This window comes from Canis lupus, chromosome 24 (genome assembly GCF_003254725.2).
Source record: "Canis lupus dingo isolate Sandy chromosome 24, ASM325472v2, whole genome shotgun sequence".
Lineage (NCBI taxonomy): Eukaryota > Metazoa > Chordata > Mammalia > Carnivora > Canidae > Canis > Canis lupus.
In genome coordinates this window covers 1,820,806-1,847,470 of record NC_064266.1, presented here as the reverse complement: position 1 = coordinate 1,847,470, position 26,665 = coordinate 1,820,806, and the positions used below count along the sequence as shown (strand labels likewise).

At 39.8% G+C, this 26,665-nt stretch overlaps 1 protein-coding gene and 2 long non-coding RNA genes across 12 annotated transcripts in view; 1 reads left to right on the top strand and 2 right to left on the bottom strand.

The window, feature by feature from the left end:
* Positions 1–3,649: 3,649 nt before the first annotated feature.
* On the bottom strand, positions 3,650–6,035 carry LOC125753485 (ankyrin repeat domain-containing protein 13C). Its single transcript, XM_049100287.1, has one exon. It carries the CDS (start codon positions 5,848–5,850, stop codon positions 4,273–4,275), a length of 1,578 nt encoding a protein of 525 aa, XP_048956244.1. The 5' UTR covers positions 5,851–6,035; the 3' UTR covers positions 3,650–4,272.
* An 8,629-nt stretch (positions 6,036–14,664) lies between these two features.
* On the bottom strand, positions 14,665–16,052 carry LOC112673352 (uncharacterized). The gene is made up of 2 exons (XR_003144740.3): positions 15,707–16,052; positions 14,665–14,987 (listed from the first exon to the last, which is right to left on the bottom strand). It is a non-coding gene; the product is annotated as an uncharacterized LOC112673352 (long non-coding RNA).
* A 46-nt stretch (positions 16,053–16,098) lies between these two features.
* Positions 16,099–26,665, top strand: part of LOC112673489 (uncharacterized) — an 82,103-nt gene continuing 71,536 nt past the window's right edge. For all 10 annotated transcript variants that reach the window (XR_003144816.3, XR_003144811.3, XR_003144815.3 and 7 more), the window contains exon 1: positions 16,099–16,256. This is a non-coding gene — a long non-coding RNA (uncharacterized LOC112673489). The remainder of the gene's footprint in view (positions 16,257–26,665) is intronic.

The following is a 26,665-nucleotide window of genomic DNA, read 5'->3' as shown; positions in this document are numbered from 1 at the left end:
GAGGGAGAAGCAGGCTCCATGCAGGAAGCCTGATGCAAGACTTGATCCCAGGACTCCAGGATCATGCCCTGAGCCCATGGCAAGTGCTAAACCACTGAGCCATGCAGGGATCCCCCCTCTTTCTCTTTTTTAAAAGTAATCTCTAAGTCTAGCATGGGACTCGAACTCATGACCCCTAGATCAGTTGTCATATGCTCTACCAACTGAACCCGCTGGGTGCCCTAGAATTTATATTTTTAATAATAATTTGAAAAAAGTAGGAAAAACATTTATTCTCAACATCTGAAGGTGAGCTCCTCAGAGACAAGTATTATGCCTTATTTATCTTTCCATTCATGCAGCTTGTAGAACAGTGTCCGGCACTCAATAATTGCTGGATGAATAAATAACGAATGAAGCTAATGGAAGATTCTAGAGACAAGTCCTGATTGACCCAGGCTGTTAACTTTGATCTGCATAATGCTGAAACCATCATCTTGGAAGGAGAAATTTCTGTCAGTTGTCTGTAATTTGGGGCTTGTGTGACAGTAACTGTTTTCAGAGCTGAAACAAGGAAAAACTGTCATGGGGAGCTTGTCTTTATACTGAGACTTTGGTTAATAGAAGTTATGTCAATGTGGCACCAGCAACATTTTAGTAAGGGTTTATACAATTTAAGTTTTGCTTTTAACCATAATTTAAGCTCAAGCGATGGTATCAGTTGAGGAATCCCAGATTCCACCCCCTATTTTTAATCTGAGCTCTAGAAGGTACAAGTTCATGCATTTTTGCCTTTAGTTTCAACTTATTCCTTCACTCATTCCTATTCATTTAAAAATACATGAATGAAAAAACAAATAAACAAAAAAGATTAAAAAAATTAAAATGCATGAAAGAGCAAATAGAGTTCCTTCTGTTTCCTTAGGCACTTTGATGGGTACTAGCAGCTTTCACATACGTTTATTATGTATTTTTTTTCCAATTGCAGGCTTTTTTATTGTTTTCCTTTTCTTCTGTTAATTTTCAGTTTGTGATAAATGAACTGAAATTCATTCATTCATTTTGAAATTGAAATTTCAAAATAATTCTAGACTTGCAAAAATGTTGAAAGAATGATACAGGAATTTCTATAAACTCTTTAAGGACCTCAGATTTGTGTCCAAATATTTCAATGTGTATTTCCTAAAATTGAGGGCATTTTCCTCTGAAACCACACCATGATTAGTAAACTCAGGAAGTTAACACTATTCTATTATCTAACTGATGGACTTTGTCCAGATTTTGCAGATTATTCCCTTTATCTGGCCCAGGAGCCAAACTGGTATTGCACGTTGCATTTAGTTGTGTATTTGTTTAGCTTCTTTTAATCTGTAAGAGTTCCTTGGTCTTTGTCTTTTATAACCTTGAGACTTTTGAGTACAATTCAGTATTTTGTAGAAATGCTCCAATTTGGATTTTTCTGACTTGTTGTCGTGATGAGATTCAGTTTATGGGGGCACCTGGATGGCTCAGTGGTTGAGCGTCTGCCTTTGTGATCTGCCTCTCTCTGTGTCTCTCATGAATAAATAAAATCTTTTATTATTTATTTATTTATTTATTTATTTTTTAAGATTTTATTTATTTATTCATGAGAATACACAGAGAGGAGAGAGAGAGAGAGAGAGAGAGAAAGAGGCAGAGACACAGGCAGAGGGAGAAGCAGGCTCTACGCAGGGAGCCCGACGTGGGACTCGATCCCCGGTCTCCAGGATCACGGCCTAGGCTGAAGGCGAGGCCAAACCGCTGAGCCACCAGGCTGCCCATAAATAAAATCTTAAAAAAAAAGATTCAGTTTATGAATTCTTGGCAAGAATGTCACAAATGTGATGCCCATTTCAATTTATCATAGCATGAGGCAGATGCTGTCCGGTTGTCTCCTTATTGCTATGTGTTGTTATGGGCTGAATTGTGCCCCCCTTTCATATGCTAAAATCCTAACTCCCAATATCTCAGAATGTATCTGTATTTGGAGACAGGATCTTACAGAGGTAATTAAATTAAAATGAGATCATTAAAGTGACCCCTATTCATTTTGACTAATATCTTTATAAGAAGAGAAATTTTTTTTTTTTTTTTTTTTTTTTTTTTTTTTTTTTTTTTTTTTTTTTATTGTGAAAAGTTTATTTGCATTTATTGACTCCTTGTTTTCACCATCATAAGAGATACATTTGCTTGTCCTTTGTGATCAAAGACATTTTGGAATGGATAATCTACTACTCTTTATGAAAGAAAAGGAGAGGAGTTAAGAACAAAATCCAAGTGCAAAAGTTCTCAGTAGTCTCCCTACCTCCAGTGTACCCCAGCAAGCCAGTCACGGCTCCGAGGAACCCAAGTCCCAAGCTGCAGGCTGCCACGCTGCTTCTGCGTCAGGTCGTCCGCACGTGTGCAAGAAGATCCGCAGCACCTTCCTGCAGGACAGCACGCTCCCGGGGAGGGCCCGGGGCAACAGCGGCCACGGCCACGGCCACGGCCACGCAGCCCCGCAGCCCTGCTCGCCCGTGCCATCACACGGGAGGACTCCACCTCCAAGTCCCCTGATCAACAAGCCTTCCCAAAATAACAGGGATCAACTGCTAGTCCATAAACCTAATCTGGGTTTACCAGCTCTTTCCACAAAATTCAACAGACCCACATACGGTGGGAGTAATTGGTCTTTGAATCTGTAACTATGATCACTTCATTATAAAATGTAATAAAATGTCAACATATGCAATGTCGTGTTTCAGCATGGAAGATGCAGCTTTATAGATGTTTATTATAAAATTTTCTTATGGTTGATGCTTTGGATTTTTAAATAAATCATCTCTTCAATAAAAGTCTCTAAATTCATTCAAATTATTTAAAATCCTGGAAAAAGTTTAGACTGTTGGTCGCTCTACAAAATTTGACAGATGCATTCTGACACATTGATCAGGATACATTTAAAAAACATTTTTTAGCTAAGCTCTTTAATATAACATAACATTTTATGACTGTTAAACATTATTCTCCCTAATTTATTTTCAGTCTTGGACCTTTAAACCGTCTTGGAATAAATATGAAAAATTTTAAATGCAAAAATGAGTAATGCATGATTTCACTTTGGAGATTAAAATCAATAAATATTTTCTCGTGACTTAAAAAAATAAACAGTAGGAATCGTCAATCCTGTGTACATTTCTGGAATTTAGCTTGTAACAAATATATTCTGTTAGCATATAAAATGTTTTTTTACCTTACTTTGAAAGCATTAAGTATGTAGGGATGTCCAAAGTACGTGGGTGGGTTTTTTTTTTTTTTAAACTGACAAGAATGCATCCATATTCCATTAAAAACAAACAGAATAATCAGAATGATGTGCACTTATTAGGAAGCGAGTTTAAAAATTTGGAGATTGTTTAAAGTGCTGAGATTTGGAAGAGGAATATCTTTAAGCATGCTAACCATACCTTATCATGAACACAAAAAGGACTTTTAAACTCAGGTTTAGAAAAAAAAAAGAAAAAATAGAGGTTCTATGAAAGGAAGATTAGTAACAAACATTTTCCATTGAAGAAAGAATTCAGGTAAAAACAAATAGCACCACAATGAATTGCACTAAGGTGCTAAAGGAGGTACCTTATTCCCTGCAGAGTGAACGCTCCTTCTGAAATGTATTGCAACATATAAATGCAATTGTTTAATGGTTACCATTTGGTTCATTCATCTACAGAAAACTGCATTCCTTCTAGTTCATTATACTGAACAAACATTCAAATTACTGAACTATACATAATGTTACATAGTTTACATTTTATGAAAACAAAGCTTGAAGGAATATTTATAAATGTCACCTTGAATATAAGATGACAAGTTTAAAAGGGCTTCATATCTCTTAAGACATTTAATTTATGTTAATGGTCCAGGAGTGTTTTAGATATAGATATAGATATAGATATATTTATATGCATATATATTTCAACAAGAAGTGTAAAAATCTTTAAAAACAAATCACAGCACTTATAGCTGTTTTACATAAGAAGTACTCAGGGTCATTAAGGTGTCAAACTATTACACTTATAATATGTATATTTTTAAAAAGACTGAAAATGGCACATCAGGAAACTTGCCGAAATTCTTTTTAAAGGCCCATCTCATTGTATCGTATTACTGATGTGTCGGCTCAATGTAATTCCCTTTTCTTCTCAGAACACCTGTCCCTTCTACTTGGATTCACTTCTGGGTCTCTGTATCTGCTTGCTTTCCTTGGTGAGAGGACATCACTTTCCATGTCAGCTAAAGATCAGGAAAACGGCTCGGGTCTTCCTTATAGTCATCGGGTATAGTGAAGATGGAGCCATCAAATTCATCATATCGAAACTCCTGAAAAGTCACAGTGGCTGTGATCGTAGGAAACACGGGAATATCTAGTTTTACAGGGAAGCCTGGAGGAAGCTTCATCTGAACAAATTCTCTAAGCTTGTTAAAGTGCTTGAAGGGAGCTATTACTTCCAAAACATTCAATAATGACTCTATTCCCAAAGGAAATTCCTGGCTCATGGCTATTGTCGCTTTAAATGTTTTTTTACTCTCTTTGCACACCAGTTCTCTACCCAGATGAGGAGCTTTTCCATTTTCAGCAGATATATACTCTTCCCATGTAATAGTGTTCTGAGGAGGAGGGGTAAGGGACTGTCTTCGAACCGGCTCAAAATTCTGTTCCATTATGTTTCCACCTTTACTCAAACTCTCCATAATGGCCTTATTTCGAAGAATATCTTCTTCACTAAGGTGTTCTCTTCTTTTTCTTGATTCTAAAACAAGTCCATTCACCAGATAAAAGTCTGCCAAAAAGTTTCCTACTCTTTCTGTTTTATCTTCCCGAAAAAGCCATCCAGTTTGGGCACGCGTGAAAGAAATTGATTTGGTTGATAAAGTTGCAGAGTAAATATCACTACTCATTAAAATGTCAACCTCCTCTTCTGTTTCCATCTCTGATTCCTCGTGGTGTATTCGCTGATAAACTTTTTGTTCATTGTCTAACACTACAAAAGATTCAGAGGGTGCCGCATCCCCATTGAAAATGAAGCTTAAATCCCCTCGTTGGCACTTCATGTCAGTAAAGTCTATGAGAGTAGTGTCAAGCCTGATATTGATACCTTGTTTGTATATTTTACATGCATCAGAAGGCAGAATTCGGGAAAGTAAAGGCACCCAGCTTTGAAAATCCCAGTGAAGTTCCAGATAAAAGTCACCTAGCTCTTTCAGGGCTTTTAATAATCGAGGTCGTTTTTCTTCAACACTTTCCCTGGACTGCTGCTTAAGCTTCCTTAAAAGAGCCGTAATCATCTGTCTATCTCCATAGCTGATGGCTTCCGCCAGTGGGCTCCATCCCTGAGCATTTTTCACCTTTACTGGAGCATTGTGAGCCAAAAGTAAGTGGGCACATTCTTTATTTCCTAACATCACAGCAAGATGTAAAGGAGTGTTTCCGTGGTCATCCTTCTGGCCGATGCTGTGCGTGCGGATGAGGGACGACAGCCTCCGCACGTCCCCCTTGAAGACGCTCTCGTGCACCGGGAAGCGCGCGGGGCCGGGGCCTCCGTCGGCGGCGGCGGGCGGCGCGGGGAGGCCGGGGCCGGGGCCGGGGGCGGGGGCGGGCGCGGGCGCGGGCGCGGGCTTGGCGGGCAGCCGGTGGTGGTTGCTGAGGACCCGGGGGCCGGGCCTGCCGCCCTTGCCGCCGCCGGTCCTGCCGCCCGGGAAGGCGCCGCCGAGGGCCGCCGCCGCCTCGTCGTCCCCGGGCTCCAGCAGGTCGCCGTCGTCCTTGCTGGGCTTGCGGTCCCTCCGCAGCGAGCGGATCTTCTCCCCGGTCATCGCCGCCGGGGGCGCGGGGGGGCGCGGGGGGGCTGCCGGCGCGCGGCGGAGCAGGGGCTGCGGCGGCGCGGCGCGATCAGAGCGGCGGCCGGGGGCCCGCGGCGCAGCATGAACCCTCCGGGCGCCCGCGAGCCCGGGGCAGGCGCATGTCCCGGCGGAGGCACCGAGGGCCGCGCGCTCGCCGCGGGGGGGCTGGGGCTCGGGGGCCGCGACGCCGCCGCCGCCGCCGCCGCCGCCGCCTCACAGCGCGGAGCAGGGCACGGCCCAAGAAGAGAAATTTTAAATGCAGACACATACAGAAGGAAGATAATGTGAACCCACAGGGAGATAACCACCATCTACAAGCTAAGGAGAAAGGCCTGGAAGAACAGATTCTTCCCTCAAGCCCCTCAGAAGGAATGAAACATATTGACATCTTGATCTCGGACTTCCAGCCTCCAGAACTGTGAGAAAATTAATTTCTGGTGTTTAAGGCATCCAGTCTGTGGTACTTTGTTATGGAAGCCTTAGGTAACTGACTCACATGTTGACTTGGATCACTTGGTACGGTGGCATCTATCAATTTTATCTACTGCAAAATTACTATTTCCCCTTCTTGATTAATAATATCTTGTGAGGAGTCACCCGGAGACTATAAATATCCTGCTTCTCATCATCATGTCGTGTCACTCACTTTAGCATCACTCATGACTCTTGCCTGAGATAGTGACTTTGTGGTGGTTGCCAATTGTATTAACTATTAAGTCAAAGTAAAACATAAATAGAAAGTATAGAAATCAGCAACTTAGGGTTCAATGAATTCTCACAGAGAACTCATGTGGCTTCTCACTGGCTCCAGGAATGGTACATTCTCAGCACCCAGAAGCGTCTTTGCTTCTCTTCTCAGACTACATCTCTCATTTCCGTAATGCTAACCATGGTCATGATTTCCAATACCAAACAACAGTTTCGCCCAATACAGATTTATATTATTTTTTAAAAGACTTTTTAAATTTATTTGAGAGAGAGAATGAGCTATGGGGGGAGAGAGAGAGAAGCAGACTCCTCACTGAATATGGGGCTCAATGCAGGACTCCATCCCAGGACCCTGAGATCATGACCTGAGCAGGAGAAAGACAATTAACTGACTGAGTCCCCCAGGATCCCCTAGAGATATATATATTAATGGAATAGTTTATTATGAATTGTTTTGCATCTGGCTTCTCTCAGTCAATATTTATTTTTATCACTGTATAATATTCCATTGTATGAATATATCACTGTCCATTCCACCATTGATAAGCATTTGAGAAGTTTCTAATTTGGGGCTGCTATGCATAAAGCTGTTGTAAATATTTTAAAAATATTTTCAATAATTTTTTTCATTTCTTCTTGATAAATATCTAGGAGGGGGATCTCTGAATCATACAATATGCACATTTTATAAGGAACTAAAGAACTAACAACTTTCCCTCCAAAATCGTTGCTCCAACATACTCTCTGCTGGCACAGTGACATTCCAGATACTCCATGTCCTCACCCAGAGTCATTCTCATCTTTTTCATTTTGCCTCTTCTAGTAAGTGTATGGTGGTATCTTATTGTGGTTTTATCTGTCTTTTCCCAATGACTAATGATGTCAAATACTTTTCATATATATATTTATATATTTTCTTTTGTAAAGTGCTGTGCAATTTTTTTTGCCCATATTTTATTTATTTATTTATTTATTTATTTATTTAATTTATTTTTTATTGGTGTTCAATTTACTAACATACAGAATAACCCCCAGTGCCAGTCACCCATTCACTCCCACCCCCCGCCCTCCTCCCCTTCTACCACCCCTAGTTAGTTTCCCAGAGTTAGCAGTCTTTACGTTCTGTCTCCCTTTCTGATATTTCCCACACATTTCTTCTCCCTTCCCTTACATTCCCTTTCACTATTATTTATATTCCCAAATGAATGAGAACATATAATGTTTGTCCTTCTCCGACTGACTTACTTCACTCAGCATAATACCCTCCAGTTCCATCCATGTTGAAGCAAATGGTGGGTATTTGTCATTTCTAATAGCTGAGTAATATTCCATTGTATACATAGACCACATCTTCTTTATCCATTCATCTTTCGATGGACACCGAGGCTCCTTCCACAGTTTGGCTATCGTGTTTGGCCCATATTTTAATGAGGTTGTCTTATTTTTGAAATTTAAGAATTAGGGGGATCCCTGGGTGGCTCAGTGGTTTAGCGCCTGCCTTCAGCACAGCGCATGATCCTGGAGTCCCGGGATTGGGTCCCACGTCAGGCTCCCTGCGTGGAGCCTGCTTCTCCCTCTGCCTGTGTCTCTGCCTCTCTCTTTCTGTGTGTGTCTCTCATGAATAAATAAAATATATATAAAAAAAGAAATTTAAGAATTGTTTGTATTTCCCATATGTGCTTCTTAGCTTTTATGTAATTTTATAGTGGTTGCTCTATGGCTAACAATACAAACCCTTCTATTATCACTGTATCAATTCACACTTTGTACTTCACCTCTGACCTGATACATCTTCCTTCCCATTTTACAAACCCAGTCACCTCGCAGCAGTCAAATCCCCTTAGCCTCTGCTCTGCCATTTGTGCCATTATCATAATAGTTTTATTTCTGCATACATCATAATTATCACCATTATGTTTTTCTTTGTTAGTTGTGTTTTAAGGAAATTATGACAAAAAACCCTGCTGATTTATTTCATATTCACCTAGCCATTTACCATGTCTCCTGCTCTTCATGCTTTCCTGTGGATCTAAGTTTCAGTTCCCTTTAGCCTGCAGAACATTCCTTATTATTTCTCATAGCACTGGTCTGTCTGCTGAGATCATTTCTTTTTCCAGTTTTTATTTTGTCTGAACATGTCTTTAGTCTGCCCTCATTTTTAAAAAGATTTTTATTTATCTATTTGTGAGAGACACAGAGAGAGGCAGAGACATAGGCAGAAGGAGAAGCAGGCTCCCTGTGGGCAGCCCGATGTGGGACTCGATCCCAGGACTGTGGGATCACGACCCGAGCCAAAGGCAGACATTCAACCACTGAGCCACATGGGTACCCCAGTTTGCCCTCAATTTGAAAGGTATTTTCATTGGATATTGAACTCTGGGTTGATGGTCTCCCCCTGCCCTGTCTCCCAAGCACTATCAATCTATTGCTCAGTTGTCTTTAATACCTGTTGTTTATGGGTGAAGTCAGCTGACATTTGTATGTTTTTTTTTTCCTATCAAGTGATGTGTCTTTTCCCTTCCTTTTTCTTGCTTTTGAGATTTAAAAAAAATATTTTGTTTATTTATTCATGAGATACACAGAGAGAGAGAGGCAGAGACACAGGCAGAGGGAGAAGCAGGATCCCTGTGGGGAGCCCAATGTGGACTCCATCCCAGGACCCCAGGATCATGACCTGAGCCAAAGGCAGATGCTCAACCACTGAGCTACCCAGGCATCCCACTTTTGAGATTTCTCATTCTTTTTATAGAAGTTTCACTATGATGTCTAGGTATGCTTTCTTTGCCTTTCCTTCTATTTGGAGTTTGAAACACAGAAAAGAATAATAAAACTAGTGAAATCCGTGAAACAGAAGACCAGCCTACAATACAAAACTTTAGAAAGCCAAAAATGGTTTCTTGAAAGGAGGAATGAAGGGGTGGAAGACACAAATGACCAATATCGGGGATTAAAAAAAAAGAAAAAAATTTCTTGCATCTGAGAATAAGAAAAATAATTTCTTGGTTCTCTGAGAATTGATAGTTTTCTTCATATTTAGGAAGATTTTTGCCATTCTTTCTTCAAATATTTTTTCTGCTTCATCCTCATAGTTTTCTCCTCCTGGGCTCCAGGTACACATATATTAGATGATTTGATAATGTCTCATGGGTATCTGAGACTCTATTCATTTTTCTTTAGTCTTCTTTCTTTCTGCTCTTTTGTTTGGGTAATTTCTCTTGAAGTGTCTCCAGAACAAGAAGGTCCAAGTGCTGTAGATCTTCCAACCGTTTCTGTAGGATTGGCTTGGATACTGTGACCCTTTGCATTTACATATAAACTCAAAATTTTCTATACCCAAGAAAGCCTGCTGGGATGCAGATTGGAACTGCACTGGATCTATAGAGTAAATTGATGTCATTACAATATTGAGCCTTCTGTTCCTTGAACATGATAGATCTCTCGATTTATTTTGGTTTTTAAACTCTCCCTAAATAATAATGTTCTTTAGCAAAGGTGTCTGGGTGACTCAGTGGGTTAGGCTCCTGACTTCAAGATCTCAGACCATGATCTCAGGGTCCTGGGATGGAGCCCTGCCTGCTCAAACTCCAGGCTCAGTGGGGAGTCTGCTTCTCCCTCTGGCCTCTCTTCTGCACTGTGCTCTCTCTCAAATAAATAAAAGCTTTTGAAAGATAATGTTCTCTCATTTTATTTGTAGAGATCTTGCACATTTTAGTTAGGCTTATTTCTAAAAATTTAATGCTGTTTAGTGTCTTTGATATCAGTAGTACCCGTTTAAATTTTGTTTTTTGATGTTTACTGCTTATGTTGACTTAGCTAAAATTCACTTATTAATTTTAATAGTTTATAAGTTTATAAGTAAATTTTTATATATTTCTAATGTATGGCTTCATGTATTCTATGAATAATAGTTTCTTATTCTTCCTTTTGTTTTTATTTATATTTCTTTGCTTTATTGCCTTTTAAAATAATATTTAACAGTGAGTATTTGATCTCAGGTGAAAGTACAATACTTCACCATTACATGTCATGTTTGTTCTGGATTTTCATATACACCTTTTTTATTATTGCTGTATTAAAGAAGTTTCATAATATTTCTAATTTGTTAATACTTTTTGTTTTCTGTCATAAAGGTATCAAATTTTTTCAAATGCTCTTTTTGCATTTATTATAGAGACATATGACTTTCTCTTTAACAATGTGGGGGATTACTTTTATTAATTTTTGAATGTTAACATTGCATGTTAGAAATAAACTCAAGCTGGTAATGACATAGTAACCTCTTTATGTCTGACTTGATTTGGTTTTTTAATATTTTGTTAAACATTTTACACCAACATTTACAACTGATATTGCCTGAAAATTTCCATTTTTTTTAAATGGCTTTTTCAGATTCTGCTATTGAGGTTATACTGGCCTCATAAAATGATTTAGGAAGAATTTCTCTTTTTTTACTATGCTGATATTTTGTATAAGATTGGGGTTCTCAAAAAAAAAAGAAAAAAAAAAAAGATTGGGGTTCTCTCTTTATGCAGTATTTGGTAGATTTCACCAGTGAAGTCTGTGCTTTCCTTGAGGGAGTTTTGTTCTTATGTATTCAATTTATTTAATGTTTTCTTCATGAAATATTATAAAACTATTCTTTTCATCTTCTTCCTGTATTATATTGGTAGGTTGTTTTAAAATGTTCATAATATTCTCTTACTTTTTTAATGTTCTGAAATCTGTAGTGATGTACTTTTTTGCATTCCTAATATTGGGCATGTTGTTTTCCACACTTCCTTTCTATAATTTTTTTTTTATTTTTTTATTTTTTTTATTTATGATAGTCACAGAGAGAGAGAGAGAGGCAGAGACACAGGCAGAGGGAGAAGCAGGCTCCATGCACCGGGAGCCCGATGTGGGATTCGATCCCGGGTCTCCAGGATCGCGCCCTGGGCCAAAGGCAGGCGCCAAACCGCTGCGCCACCCAGGGATCCCACACTTCCTTTCTAGAAACAACTTTTGGCTTTCTAGATTTTTGTGTTGTTTTCCATTTCACCAATTTCTACCACTTTTATTATTCCTGTCTGTGTCCTTTCTTTGGTTTCATTTGCTCTTTTTTTCCTAACTTCTGTAGTTGCTCATTAATTTTACTGTATTCTTTTTCCCAAATATCCATTTAAGACTATACAGTTTTGAGTATGGCTTTACTGTATCTCACTACTTTGTTGTTTTTTAAGATTTTATTTTTATTTTTTAAGATTTTATTTATTTGAGAGAAAGAGAAAGCATGTGCATGAGAGCATAAACAGGGGGAAGGGTAGAGAGGAAAGCAGGCTTCCAACTGAGCAGGGAGCCTGATGTGGGCCTTGATCCCAGGACCCGGGATCATACCGTGAGACGAAGGCGGAGCTCAACCACTGAGGCACCCAGGTGCTCCTGGCCATTATATCTATAAGTAAGGTTTCTGCCACAACCTCTCCTCCCTCTATGTCTGAGATTTATCAAAAACTATGTTGTACTTCTTCCATGTGCCATATTTCTTATGTTCTTTCTGTGTTTTCCATCTTTTTCCTCTCTGTGCCTTGGTTTAATTTCTACTGATCTTTCTTCCAATTCTCCAGTTCTCATCTGCTTCTCAACTCATCTCTTTTCAGTTTATTTTTCAGGATAGAATTTGCATTTAATTCTTTCTTCAGTCAATTTTAATTATGTGCTAGAATTCTCCCTCTTCTGTTTTCTAGAGCATATTCATCACTTTTTTTTGTTAAAGGTAACTCTGTTACCTGGACTTCCAGGGGATTGTTTTTTAAAAGTTGTGTATTGTAATGTAGTCTTGTTTCTTGGTATGCTAAGTAATTTTTATTAAATGCCTGACATTGTATTTGATAAATGTCAGAGAAAACTTGAATCTTTGGACCAGTCTTCTCTTCCTAGGCTTCACTTGTGCTTCATGCAGGCTGGTAAAGGGGAAGTCATCCTTTTCTGGTAGGGAGTGGAGTCTAGTCTTTGTCCTGGCTGGTCTGTCTCTGATTTGCCTTTACTCCTGGGGGGTGTCCTTGTGACAGTCCCTCCCAGAGCCAGTGGTATATTCCAAGGTTTCTCCTCTTTGGTCATCTGTGAGTTTTGTGAGAGCACTTAGTGCTACACCCAGCATATCTCAGACTTCTGGCTATCACTCTGTGCTGGTTTCATCTATTTTGCCACTCAGTGTTTAGGCCATTAGGTTGCTGCTTTGGAATCTAGAAATTTGTCACAGAGAAAGGCTCTGTTTTCTTCTGCCTTGGATCATGGCCCCTCAAATTCTTATTACCTTCTCAACTCTCTGCTGCCTCCAAACAGGTACTTTTAATATTTTATCCAAATTTTTACTTGTGCAGTGTGGGAGGTTTGGTTTATTATAAACTAGTCGGCCATAGTTGGAATCTTGTATACGTTTTTTAGAAAAAATTCTCATTTATCCTCATCTTGTGGGTCACAAGTCTCAGACTCAGAGGACTGAATGGTTTTCTGGAGTTGACATGTCTAGTTACGTGCATAACCAGAATCTGGGCCAGCTCTTCATCCAGGACTCCACAGCTCCTTGTGGCAGCCACATCTAAGGACTAACACCTCTGCCAAGGCAACAGGAGAGTGTTTGGATGTGTCAGCAGGGGAAGGAGGAGCCAGCTGAGTGGTGGCTGCAGTTCTGGCAGGGGTCAGCTAGCTTGTTTGATCACCTAAGCCTCTGTTCTCATCTTGCGTTTGGCTGAAGCCACACTTCTGATGAAGGCAGTCACATTCATAATTCATTCGTGGATACAACCTAAGACTTGCGGTCCCAAATGTGACCATGCTGCATCCCCTACCCCCTCATATGAAGAGGTACATGAGGCAAGAAAGCTTTTCAGGTAATATTGGTCTCTAGCAGTCAGTCGATTTAGAAAACTGGGTTAAGATATTTATTGCCTTTGGGACATGTACGCAGTGAGGCAAATTGTACCTTGGTGTGAAAGACAATTGGCTTGGCCTAAAAGGAACTTAGCATATAAGTGCTTTATTCATAACAACAGGAAGTACAAGCCACAAAACTCCTCAGTTACCATATTCCTTCTGTAGGAAATGAACCAACAGACACCACCAACGTGGCTAGAAGTTTGACCTTAGTTTGAGGCTGAATAGAGAAGGTGGTTTCTGGGCTGGGTGTGGAAGGAAAGGCAGTGAGTAGAATGAAGGCAGAAGCCAGTCTGTTATTTGCTGGAGAAGGTCAAACTGTAAGATTACATTTTAGTGGCCACAAACAGCTTATGACAACATGGTAATGGTTATTTTCCTCGTTTCTCCTCCAAATGTCATGGCGGCTGACTAATTGTGATTGTCAACATGGACGCTGAAGTAATGTTCTTGCTCACATTCCTCCCCTCTTACGTCCTTAAGAATGTCCATAATTAAAACAGTCTCTTCAATGGTCCCATCTTTTGTCAAAAGCACATAAAATGGGCACTTGTTTCCTTCCTCACGTGGTATCTTGCTTTTCGGGAGGAGGAATCATGGAATGGAAGTTGTCAGCCTCTCCCTTGCTTACTCTTCCCAAAGGAAAGATAGCTTGCTGGAGAGTTTTTTAGGTCTGCACTGCCCAAAGGTGGGGATACTGGCCCTCAACAGCAAAAACAAACAGAATAACAAAGACCAAAACCCAGGCACCCCTCCTCCTTTCTTGTGCTGCCCCTCTCTGCATCAGCAGGCTGTGCCAGGACCCCTCACTCCCGTGCTGTAAACATCACAGGATACACTCTCCTCCTCCTTCCTCTCTTCGGAAGCCCTGGACAGGAAGACCAAGCCACCCACCTGGAGCTGGATGTCGGAGCCATGAGGTGTGGGTTTTCTCATTTCAGGGCAGACCTAGGAGGCCTGACCTGCCTTCAAATCCAATAGACATCTTTCTGTCCAACTACTGCCAAATCACCTACTAAAGCTGTTATCTGGATCCCGATTGGGTCATGTGTCATTCTTTGAACTAGTTCCTCACAGGAAGAACACCTGCCCTTACTTTCCAAGCATTTTTTTGCTCCCAGTGGCTGGATGTACATTTACTGGCACTTTGACATAAGCAAGACATAGTTTTGAGAATGTTCATACATTTATTCAATATGTAATATATAAAAGGCTGAATCACTAGGTTGCAATCATATAAAAAACTTCTTTTTTTCAGCATGCTATCTTGGTATTCTAGATTCCTAAAACATAAGTCTTGAGTCACTTTGTAAATGGATATACCAGAACATTATAACTGCAAGTAGCAACAGGAGAAAAACAGGAAAAAAAAGAAACCACAGTGGAAGCAGAACTGAACAATTCAAACAAACACGTGAGAACAGAAGCACCATATATAATGCTGACTAGTGTTCATGCAGCTTTCTGAGCTCCTTGGAGAAAGGTGCTACCTGAAATATAAATAACACAGTTATTTCCCCCCACATTCCTCATATCTTTTTTCCAGTCCTGGTCACAAAATGTATAGAGCATCAGGTTACTGTTCAACTAAAATTATATTATGAGAGACTTCACAATAGTTCCTCTAGGGAACTTGGGGGCTAGTCCAATGGTATCTCCTAAGACCACCTTGTTTTTCCATCAGTTCTGATGCCTGTGACCTCAGGGAGTGAGATCTATGGATTTTTGGAAGAGGAACTTGAAAACCATGTGCCAGATTGCATCCTTGTCAAGTGGGCTCATTCCCGGCAGTGACCTGAAACACTACTTACCTTATCCCAGGACTCAGGTCTACAGTCATGGCAATGGAAATGACTTACTGTTGGAAAATTGGACTGCAATCCTCTAACTTAAAATGTAGATGTCCACAGGAATTTTACATTGCTGAAGTTAAAAGGTTTTGGAAATCTACCCATATATGTCATCTGCTACCTGTTTTCCTGAGCATCTGTATGTTTCAGACTTGAGTTTCTAGCACCTGGCAGGGAGATCAGGCAGGTAATGAACACTCAATTCTATTTGCTGAATGATGGCACCAACAATTAACCTACCCAATGCAACGTATGCTGAGTTGGAAAGGAATATATGGGAAAGGTGAGGAATTTACAGTCAGAAAGAGATAAAAAAGCCATGGGCCAAAGGAGCACTCCTCTGTAGGATCTGGCTTTACCTGAAGGTACCAAAAACTTGCCGTCTCATTCCCAGGCTTCACACACATATGTATATGTGCTTGTTGGCTCAGAAACCACCAGGCTCCCAACATCCTCAAACAAGAAAATAATTTGTTGTTTAGTCTTTGAAGAAATGACTCCCAGGACTGAGATTCAGCAACTAAAAAGCTGACAGACAATATTCAAAATATTGGCTTGTGCTATGGTTTTCCAGTGAAACTCCCTTGCCTTCCCGAAGACCCCTGTGAAGGCCAGCGTCCCAGACGCCTCCACTGATTCCTTCAGGTACTCCTGCACTTCTGTAACCCCTCCGCCACTGAAAAAGGCTGACCTGCCTTTACTAAGAGGATTCTATAGAATGTGACTTCTGAGGTTAGGTCATAATGATGTTATGACCCTGCTTTGTTTCTTTTGGGTCACAAGCTCTGGGGGGAAGCCAGCTACCATGTTATGAGGACACTCAAGCAACCCTGTGAAGAGGTCCATGTGGTTAAGAACTGAGACTTCCTGCCAACAAACATGTTGAGCCTGTTTCCTTATTTATAAAATGTGAGTGCTCCTTCAAATCACATCTCCACTCTTTCTACCTTCAGTGAAGTGCTGCATCTTTCCTTTCTGGTAGTACAGTTTGTTCTGTCCTTTCTCAGGTTGATTTCTTGGTATTTAGAATGATGTGATAGTTACCTAGCTGTGTTCGAGGGATGAGACAAGCCTGGGGTCCTCCTACAGTGTAGCCATCTTACTCCCTCCCTCATCTAACACAAAATGTCCAACATCTAACTGCTTCGTGCAGGTTTTTGAACACTGTCCTGAAAGTGACAAACAGAATGGCTGTATGGGGACAGTGTACCGATTGTTGGCCCTCATGGTTGCATTGCTGATTGGGAGCTGCAGCCCACTGCCACTGCCCAGCGCCATGGGAGATGATTGTACTGCATTTTGCTAGCCTAGGAAAAGATCAAAATTCAAAATTCCAAGTACAGTTTCTACTAAATGTGTATCTCTTTTCCATCATCATGAAGCTGAAAAATCCTAAGTCGAACCATAGTAAGTTGGGGATGGTCCTTGTTTCTGGGTTTTCTTTTTAGTGTGCCTGGGTTTTTTTGTAGCATTACCATATTGGCTAGGTTTTTTGATTTTCTAATATGTTTTGATTATGATCATAAGGCCACTTGCCTCTATCTTACTTCTTTTTGGGGATGGGGTGGGAGTCCAAAAGTTCTAGTTCTTTTTGCCAATTTATTCTTCTTGATTAGAAAATAGAAAATTAGGGGTGCCTGGGTGGCTCAGTTGGTTAAGCATGTGACTCTTTCTTTTGGCTCAGGTCACAATCTTAGGGTCATGAGATCAAGCCCCACGTTGGGCTCCGTGCTCAGCAGGGAGTCTACTTAAGCTTTTCTCCCTCTCTATCTGCCCCCCTCTCCTTGCTTTCCTCCTCTCCCTGTCTCCCTCTCTAAAATAAATAAATAAAATCGTAAGGAAAAGGAAAATAGACTAAAAGCTGGGCATGAAGACATTATAGATTGCATGGGGTTCTGTGAAGGTAAAGCACATAGATAATTCTTCCTATCTTCCACTCATAGTTAATGCTTTCCTTTCCTGCTTCCACTACTGTTTCTCTTTCCTATTTTCATCTGTCCTCCACCTATATTCCCAAGTTTGTACTCCCCATTTATTGATTTGCTGGTGTCCTGTTGGACCTTTTCTACAGTTATTGTTTTAGAATTGTTTACAGTCTCTCAACTTTTTATTTTCAGGATTTTAAAAATGGAGCATTAGCATAGATATAGTAAAGAACATATGGTACACCAGTCCTAATCATATAGCTTGTGAATTTTTATGAATGTATATAGATCCATGTAACTACCACTAAGATGGAGAATCCATAAGGTTCTCCCCTCCTGCTTCCCACTTTAATCCCATCTCCATCCAGAATTCACCACCATCACCACAAGGTAGTGTGCCTGTTCTTCAACTTCACATAAATGGAATCATACTGTTAGTACTCTTGTGTCTAGCTTCTTTTGCTCAAGATTATGTCTCTCAGATTCATGTATGTTTTACGGGTTCCAGTGGTTTGTCCTTTCTTATTGTGTGCCTTATTATAATGTGAAAATAAACCACAATTTATCCATTCCTTTGTTGATGGGACAGTCATATTCTCAAAATAACATGTTATTTTTTTAAAAAGATTTTATTTACTTATTCATGAGAGACACACACAGAGAGGCAGAGACACAGACAAAGGAGAAGTAGGCTCCTCGCAGGGAGCCTGATGTAGGACTCAATCCCAGGACCCCGGGATCACACCCTGAGCCAAATGCAGGTGCTCAACCGCTGAGCCACTCAGGCGTACCTCAAAATAACATTTTAAATAAACTTTATTATCCACAAATAATATCCTATAATTAGAATAGAAATCTTCACATAGTATTTTAAAAAAGCTAGATTTTCAGAGCTAACTGACTCAGGAAATTTGGTCTATCCTTTGTAGTCAGTGGTCACAGAATTTGACCCTAAGTATTTATTTTCACACTTGTGAGATAAGCACTTTTTTTTTTTTTTTAAATTCTGGTGACCTTGAGATACCGAAACTTAAATATCTTTTCCTCAAAGTTCCACAGACCACCAGGGAGGAACTGTGGTTGCAAAGATAGAGGAGATTGTCAAAAGTTGGTTGAATGTCTTCAACATTTATTTATTAATTACATTTTAGGGAACACACTCTTCTCACATATAGAGTTTAAGGTGACATGAAATATTTGCAATGAAGGAGTCTGTGTAAATTTGAAGACAGTAAACCATTCACAATCATTTCCCATGATCACTTGAGACAAATAGAAAGGAGGCCAAAGGTTTAACAGCCTGCAAAACAGGTTTGCTGAAGGCAGGGATGGGCAGATGCTGCCTTATTTTCTTTGGAAGCCATTTGTCACTGTCAAACACACACAGTGACCTCTCTCTTAGCTCTGTTCAAACAAGAGTATAGTTTGTATCCTGACATTTCCCTGAAAATGGCAAGTTTCATTTAGCACCAGGGTAGTTTCAAGCTTTGTGTTCACTGTCATAAAGGGGAGTTGAGTTTTTTAAGAGCTATTTTGTTGAACAATATTATTTCCTCATGAAAACCCATAATCTGAAATTTCAAATATATATACCTTCGCATTCTCTTGCTGTCTCGGTAAAACTTGAAAACTTTCTTTTTGTATTATACGCTAATTGAGCTCAACTTCATTACTTAAATAATCACATTATATTTATGTGATTGTGGGTCACTGATTCTTAAACTATTATTATTGCATCTTTTTTCTTCTAAAGGAAGCTAATAATTTAAATATATGAGTCAAAGATGAAATTAAGATTGTTTTGTTAAACAATGGTCTAAAACTCAGCTTTGAATAGAAATTACTGTTTAACCATTACAGAATTGTAGAAAACAGAATTGTTGTCTGAGAATAAAACAAGTTGCTTTTCACATGAGCCAGGAAAATATAAAATAGAGACTTTTTATTAGAAGAACATTAAGGACTTGGTTAATAAATAATTATGTATGTATACCTCATCCAGGCTCTCTTCCCTTAGAATGAATTCTAAAGTTATCAAATATTTGTAAACTTTTCTTTTTCTTATTATGAAGGAAATGTAGCCAGATTGTAGGAACAGCAGAAAATATACACAGTTCCACAACAGAAAAACATTCCAAAGAAATGTATATAAAAACAGTTAATACCAATCACTGTATCTGAATTGTAAAATTCAAGAGCTTGATGATACCTAGGCAATATTTTAGTTCATGAATTGGCAAACTGTGGCCCCTGTGCCAAATCCATCCAGGTGCCTGTTTTGTAAATAAGGCTTGATTGAACCATAGCCACACCCATTTGTTTATAGACTATGGCTGCTGTGGCACTACACAGCAGAGTGCATAGTTTGTGACAGAGATCATGTAGCTTGCAAAGCCTAAAATATTTGCTATCTGGCCTTTTTTCTTGACCCATGGTCTAGTTCATCAAATAAAAATTAGATTATCTGGAAAGCATTCTTTTAAAAAAAGCATAACATATTAAGATATGCCCAGTCCTTACTTCAAGGAAGTTATAGTCTAATTGGGAAAGAAAGGACATGGACATTAATACAATTTGAAGTAAAAAAAAAAAAAAGGTGGCTGGTGTCATAGATGCTACAAAGTGCTTTAGGATTTCAGTGGGGGCATTAGGGAAGGCATCATGGAGAAGGTGAAATTTGAGCTAGTTTAATGGATAGGTAGGATGTGACTGCACCAAAATCTATAAAATATTCCTATTCAAAGAACAGTGGAAAGAATGGCTCAGAGATTGGGGAGAAGCATGCAAATATGATGACCAGCAGACAGATCAACTGCGTTAGTATGAGGAATTATGAAAGCGTGGTGGGGGATATGTTTGGAATGACAAGGCTGAGGCATTTGAATGCAGTCTGAGAATGAGTATTTTACGTATTTGGCTTCAAGAGGATTGGAGAAAAACGTGGTCATTAAGTTCGTTTATGTGCTTCCTGGGACTACATCCCAAATTTGTGACTTACATCCAAATCCTTGTGCTAGGTTCTGCTTTTGGGGGAATCCAAACTGGTTGAGTAATGAAGGTCTGAACTAGACTGGTGTCCTGGAGAATGTGAGAGATGTTATACAGAAAGAGAAGGAACATGACTTTGTAATACTTGCTATAAGGAATCTGTCTTAGTGACTTTCAAGCTAAAGCCATATTTTAACGCTTTAAACTTCTAGGCTTACAATCTGAGGTCCTGAGAGGTAATGTGACTAGTCTAGGCTCTGGCAGAGAATTGGTGGCAAGTATAAATCTGGCAACTGAGTTTCCAGGACTCTTTCTCCTGCTCAACATTGTGGAGTTTATATATACAGGGCTCTCCTGAGTTGCAGATGGGAAAGTAATACATGGAGGCTAAGAAGTCCAAGGACCTACAGCACATACATGGGTCAAGAGCCCAACTGGGCAGTTGAGTGCAGGCCAAAGTTGTTATTGACTCTTTTTGAGAATTTAAATATGCCTTTGATTACATGTTTAAGGGGAGGTAATTCAAAAGCTTTTAATATTTGTTCCTTCAAATATTTCAATTTTAGGATTCAAAAGTAGAAGTGATATGAGTGAAAACTGCATTTATATGGGAATGAATTCCAAAATTAGAAAGCACTTTTATTCAGTTGTTAATCTACTTATAAAATATTATTTTTTAAAAAAGATTTATTTATTTGAAAGAAAGAGAAAGAGAGTTCATGGGGGGAGGGACAGAGAGAGGAGGAGAAAGAGTGTTTAAGTAGATTCCATGCTTAGCACATGGAGCTTGACATGGAACTCAGTCTCGTGACTCCAAGATCAGGACCTGAGCTGAAACCAAGGGTTGTATGCTCAACTGACTGCTGACCAGGTGCCCCTACTTTATTTATTAAATATTATGATTAGGCATTGTGCTGGGGATTCAAGTAAGAAATGATTCTGGGGTCACCCAAACTCAGGAAGAGAGACTTACAATGTGAAAAATGCTAAAATAGAGGTGCCAACATATTAGTACCTCTAGTCAGGAAGTACTAAAACCATGAACACACACACACACACACACACACACACACACACACCTTATTTTTGGAGGACTGAATGAAGAACATGGGCTGGCAGAGATAGTGAGGGAGGGTGAAAAGCTCAAGGGTACTGGAAAGGGATGCCAGGGGTCATCAGAACTCAAACTCACCTATTTTACCTGGATCTGGCTAGCTCTGATTGGCTACATCAAAGCGTCAAGGCTGATAGTTTGCTTTAATCAGGTGGTATAATCAACCTTTTGGCTGAATGGTTCTGTTGTAGAAACCCAATTCTCCTTGGAACAAACAATCCTAAACTTTGTATGGAACCATAGAAGACCCTGAATAGCCAAAGGAATGTTGAAAAAGAAAGCCAAATCTGGGGGCATCACAATTCTGGACTTTAAGCTGTATTACACAGCTGTGATCATCAAGGCAGTATGGTACTGACACAAAAACAGACACATAGATCAATGGAACATAATAGAGAACCCAGAAATGGGCCCTCAACACTATGGCCAAATAATCTTCGTCAAAGCAGGAAAGAGCTTCCAATGGAAAAAAGACAGTTTCTTTAACAAATGCTCTTGGGAAAATTGAACAGCCATGTACAGAAGAGGGAAATTGGGCTATTCTCTTACACCATAAATAATAATAAATTCAGAATGGATGAAAGACCTAAATGTGAGGTAGGACTCCACCAAAATCCTAAAGGAGAACACAGACAGCAATCTCCTTGAACTGGGCCATAACAACTTCTTGCTAGACACATCCCCAGAGGCAAGGGGAACAAAAACAAAGATGAACTATTGGGATTTCATCAAGATAAAAAGCTTTTGCACAACAAAGGAAATAGCTGACAAAACCAAAAGACAACCTACAGAATGGGAGAAGATATTTGCAAATGACTTATCAGATAAGGGGCTAGTATCCAAGATCTGTAAAGAACTTATCAAACTCAGCACCTCAAAATAGCAAAAAACCCAGTCAAGAAATGGGCAGAAGACATGAACAGATATTTCTCCAAAGAAGACATACAAATGGCCAACAGATACATGAAAAAATGCTCCACATTACTTGTCATCAGGGAAATACAGATCAGAACCACAAAGAGATACCACTCATGCCAGTCAGAATGGTGAAAATTAACAAGTCAGGAAACAACAGATGTTGGCCAAGATGTAGGAAAAGGGGAACCCTCTTACACTGCTGGTGGGAATGCAAACTGGTGCAGCCACTCTGGAAAATAGTATGAAGGGCCCTCAAAAAGTTAAAAATAGAGCTACCTTACGACCCAGCAATTGTACTACTAGGTATTTATCCAAAGAATACAAACATAGTGATTCAAAGGGGCACATGTACACCAATGTTTATAGCAGCCATGTCCACAATAGTCAAACTATGGAAAGAGCCCACATGTCCACTGATAGATGAATGGATAAAGAAAATGTGATATATATATATATATCACATCGAATGATATATATCACATATATATATCACAATGAAATGTTATAACAATGTTATATATATATCAATGGAATATTACTCAGCCATCAAAAAGAATGAAACCTTGCCATTTGCAGCACATGGATGGAACTAGAGTGTATTATGCTAAGCAAAATAAGTCAGAGAAAGACAAATACATGATTTCACTCATATGTGGAATTTAAGTAACAAAACAGATAACATAGGGGAAGGGAGGAAAAATAAAAGAAGATGAAAACAGGCAAACCATATGAGATTCTTACTGTAGGAAACAAATAGGGTTGCTGGAGGGGAGGTGGGTGGGTGGATGGGGTAATTGGGTGATGGGCATTAGGAGGGTACTTGATGTAGTGAGCACTGGGTGTAATAGGCAACTGATAAATTATTGAATTCTACCTCTAAAACTAGTAGTACAGTATATGTTAACGAAATTGAATTTAAATAAAAAATTTAGGGGGATCCCTGGGTGGCTCAGAGGTTTAGCACCTGCCTTCGGCCCAGGGCATGGTCCTGGAGTCCTGGGATCAAGTCCCGCATCAGGGTCCCAGCATAGAGCCTGCTTCTCCCTTTGCCTCTCTCTCTCTCTCTCTCTGTGTGTGTCTCTCAAGAGTAAATAAATAAAATATTTAAAGAATAAATAAATAAAATATTTAAAAATGATATACAGTGCAGCCTAAGAAGTTATGGATTTTTTACTTATGTTCCTTATTTGGGAAATAAAATATATTTTTTACTTACTTAAAAAGACAAAAATAATAATAAAAAGAAACCCAGGTCTCCTATGACCCAATAGCAGTGTATTGTTTTAGGTGACATATACACTTATTGCCTGTTCAAATGGTCATCTCTGGGCAACCAAATAAAAAAAGTTCCTTGCCCAAGATTACTTCTTACAACATCTGGGGGGCTAGCTTCTTTCAATGAGGCATTATTTCTCTATCATTAATATCTGTACATCCTTATAGAATGATTTCAGTCGGGGCATGGGTCTATTTTATATGTATGTTATTTATTTACATTTATAGGCTTTTAAAAAAGCAGTTCTAGGTTCAAAGCAAAATTGAGCAGAAGGTGGAGACATTTCCCGTATGTCCTCTACCTTCACATGGCGCAGCCTCCCTCACCAGCAACCCCCATGAGAGTGGTACAGGTGTTACCACTGATGAACTAACATTAACACACCTTTATCACCCAGACGCCATAATTTACATTAGGGTTCACTCTTGGTGTTGAACATGCTATAGGTCTGGACAAATGTATAATGACACATATCTACCATTTTAGTACCATCCAGAATAATTTCTCTGCCCCGAGGCTCCTTTGTGCTTCATCTATTCACCCCTCCCTTTTCCACCATCCTCCAGCAAACCTGATCGTTTTACTGTGCCCATGGTTTTGCCTTTTCTGGAATGTCATATAGTTGAATCATGCAGAATGTAACCTTTTCAGACTTCTGTCACTTAATAATGTGCATTCAGGTTTCCTCTGTGCCTTTTCATGGCTTGATAGCTCATTTCTTTTTAGTGCTGAATAATACTCCATGATCTGGATGGACTGCAGATTATTTATCTCTTCACCTACTTAAGGATATTGTAGTTCTTTCCAAGTTTTGGCAATTATGAATAAAGCTGCTATAAACAAAAGCTGCTGTTTTTATACTGCTTTTCAGAATTGTGTCAACTGTCAAAGTTGACTTCCACCTATGGTGATACTGGTTTTCTACCTTTAAAATATATTTAACTAAAAAAAAAAGAAGTAGAATTTAAAGGCACATTTTAACTACCTAGAAACTAAATTGTAAAGATGGTAAACAAATGATTGAAATTTGATGGAATAGGGAAAAATTCATTTTGAAACCTGTTCTGCTAAAAAAAGAAAGAAAAATTAACTTTGAAATAGCATTTTGTCCAAGCTGAACTGAGTTCCATGAGATTTCTTTGAAAGATTTTATTTATTTATTTATTTATTTATTTATGAGATAGAGAGAGAGAGAGAGAGAGCGCGAGCAGGGGGAGAGAGAGAAGCAGGCTCCCTGCTGAGCAGGGACCCGATGGAGGCTCAATCCCAAGACCCTGGGATCATGACCTGAGCCGAAGGCAGATGCTTACTGACTGACCCACCCAGGTGCTCCTACCATGAGATTTTTAACACCAAATGCCTTTAACTATATTTGGATTTTGCTTTGTGAGGAGGAAGTTATAGAAACTGGAATGCACCAAACCTTGGAATCAGCTTGGCATGTGGTTTAAAGGGATGCAAGTTTTGGGGCACCTGAGTGGCTCAGTTGGTTAAACATCTGCCTTTGGCTCAGGTCATGATCCCAGGGTCCTGGGGTGGAGCCCTGCATTGGACTCCCTGCTCAGTGGAGAGTCTGCTTCTCCCTCTGGCTGCCACTCTCCCTTCTTGTTCTCTCTCTCTCTCTCTCTCTCCCCCTCTGTCAAATCAATCAATCTATAAAAAAAAGGGGATATGGGTTTTGGAATCAAGCAAAGCTGGGTTTGAATTCTGGTTTCTTAACCTACTAATATGAGGTCTTGTTACTCAGACCTCAGGGTCATCATCTCTAATATGGCTTACCAGCACCCTCCTCAAATATTTATTGTGAGAAATAAATGAAGAAACATTTGCAAATACTTAGCCCATTTTGGGTACTCAGTAATTGGTGTCTGCAAGTACTATCTCTCATTTGATGTTTGTGATGGGCCTCAGCCTTGGGGACATCCTAAAACACATAGGCTTTTGCTCCTGGCTTTGTGCTCTCCACAGAGCAGCTCCTCCTTCTGGACCATCTCCAGAGCAGGTGCATGAATGAACAACCCTTGTGTCTGTCCTGTTCATTTGTTCTAGACATTTTAAAGAAGTGCAGAATTGAAGCCACACTGAAACAGAATTTTTTTCACCTGTCTGTTGTGGAAATTTTTCCATTTGGACACAAATGCTCTGAATTTCCTTTGTTGCAGAAAGTGCTTACCATGGGGGCAGCTGGCGTCCAGGTTTGCTCTCAGAAGGGCTGGTGCTTTAGCAGCCACTCATTATATTATCTGTTGATCAAGGCTCTAACTCCTGGAATGTGACCTTGTGACCACTGGTTAAAGTGGGTCATTGCAAACGAGCATTAAATGCTTTTCTGATGATCCCAAATGGAAGGGATTGGACCAGTAGAGGTGTGCTGTGATCATCTCAGTCAACCTTTGATGTTTGAGGTAGACGACTTTGTTATGAAGTTCTTTGGAGAGGGCAGTGAAAGGTTGGCACAGGGGATGTGATCTGTAAATGATACTCAATAAGCATTGCATTTTGTTAGTACTGATAACGATCCATGAATCCAATGTCTACATCTTTCCTGAGGTCTTGACAACATGTGACTACTGTCTCCTCAAAGTGCCATCGCTCTCACTCCTCAGGTTTTTCCTCTGTGTCTCCAGCCTCTATTCCACCTCCTCTGCTGGTGCCTCTTCTGCAGTTAGTTTGCTACCTGCCAGTGTCGCAGACCTCTGTCCTTAGTCTTCATTTCCCTGGATGCTGTCAGCCAATCCATGGTTTTAAATACCATTTCTACTTTATGATTCCTCATTAATTTCTCCAGCTCTAATCTTGCCCCTGAGCACCAGCCTCAGGCATGAAACTACTTCCTTGATGGGTCCACTAGGAATCTCTAGATTGACCTAGACTGCACAGAGCTTTTTATCCATTCTACTGCCTCCCTTTTGTCACCTAAGATTCTTTCATGGCACTAACTGATGCTGCTGCCCCCCCCCCCCCCATCTGTCCAGGCTCATTTTTTAACTTCTGATCCTCAGTCTTTCAACTGTCTCATGGAGCTATGCTGATAGTACAGCCTCTGATTCTTAATCTAAATGATAATTGTAATACTTGCTTTGCCTATTTTATTGGG

Excerpts from the sequence above, each read along its gene's own strand:
- LOC125753485 (XM_049100287.1), bottom strand. The coding sequence starts at position 5,850 with ATGACCGGGGAGAAGATCCGCTCGCTGCGGAGGGACCGCAAGCCCAGC.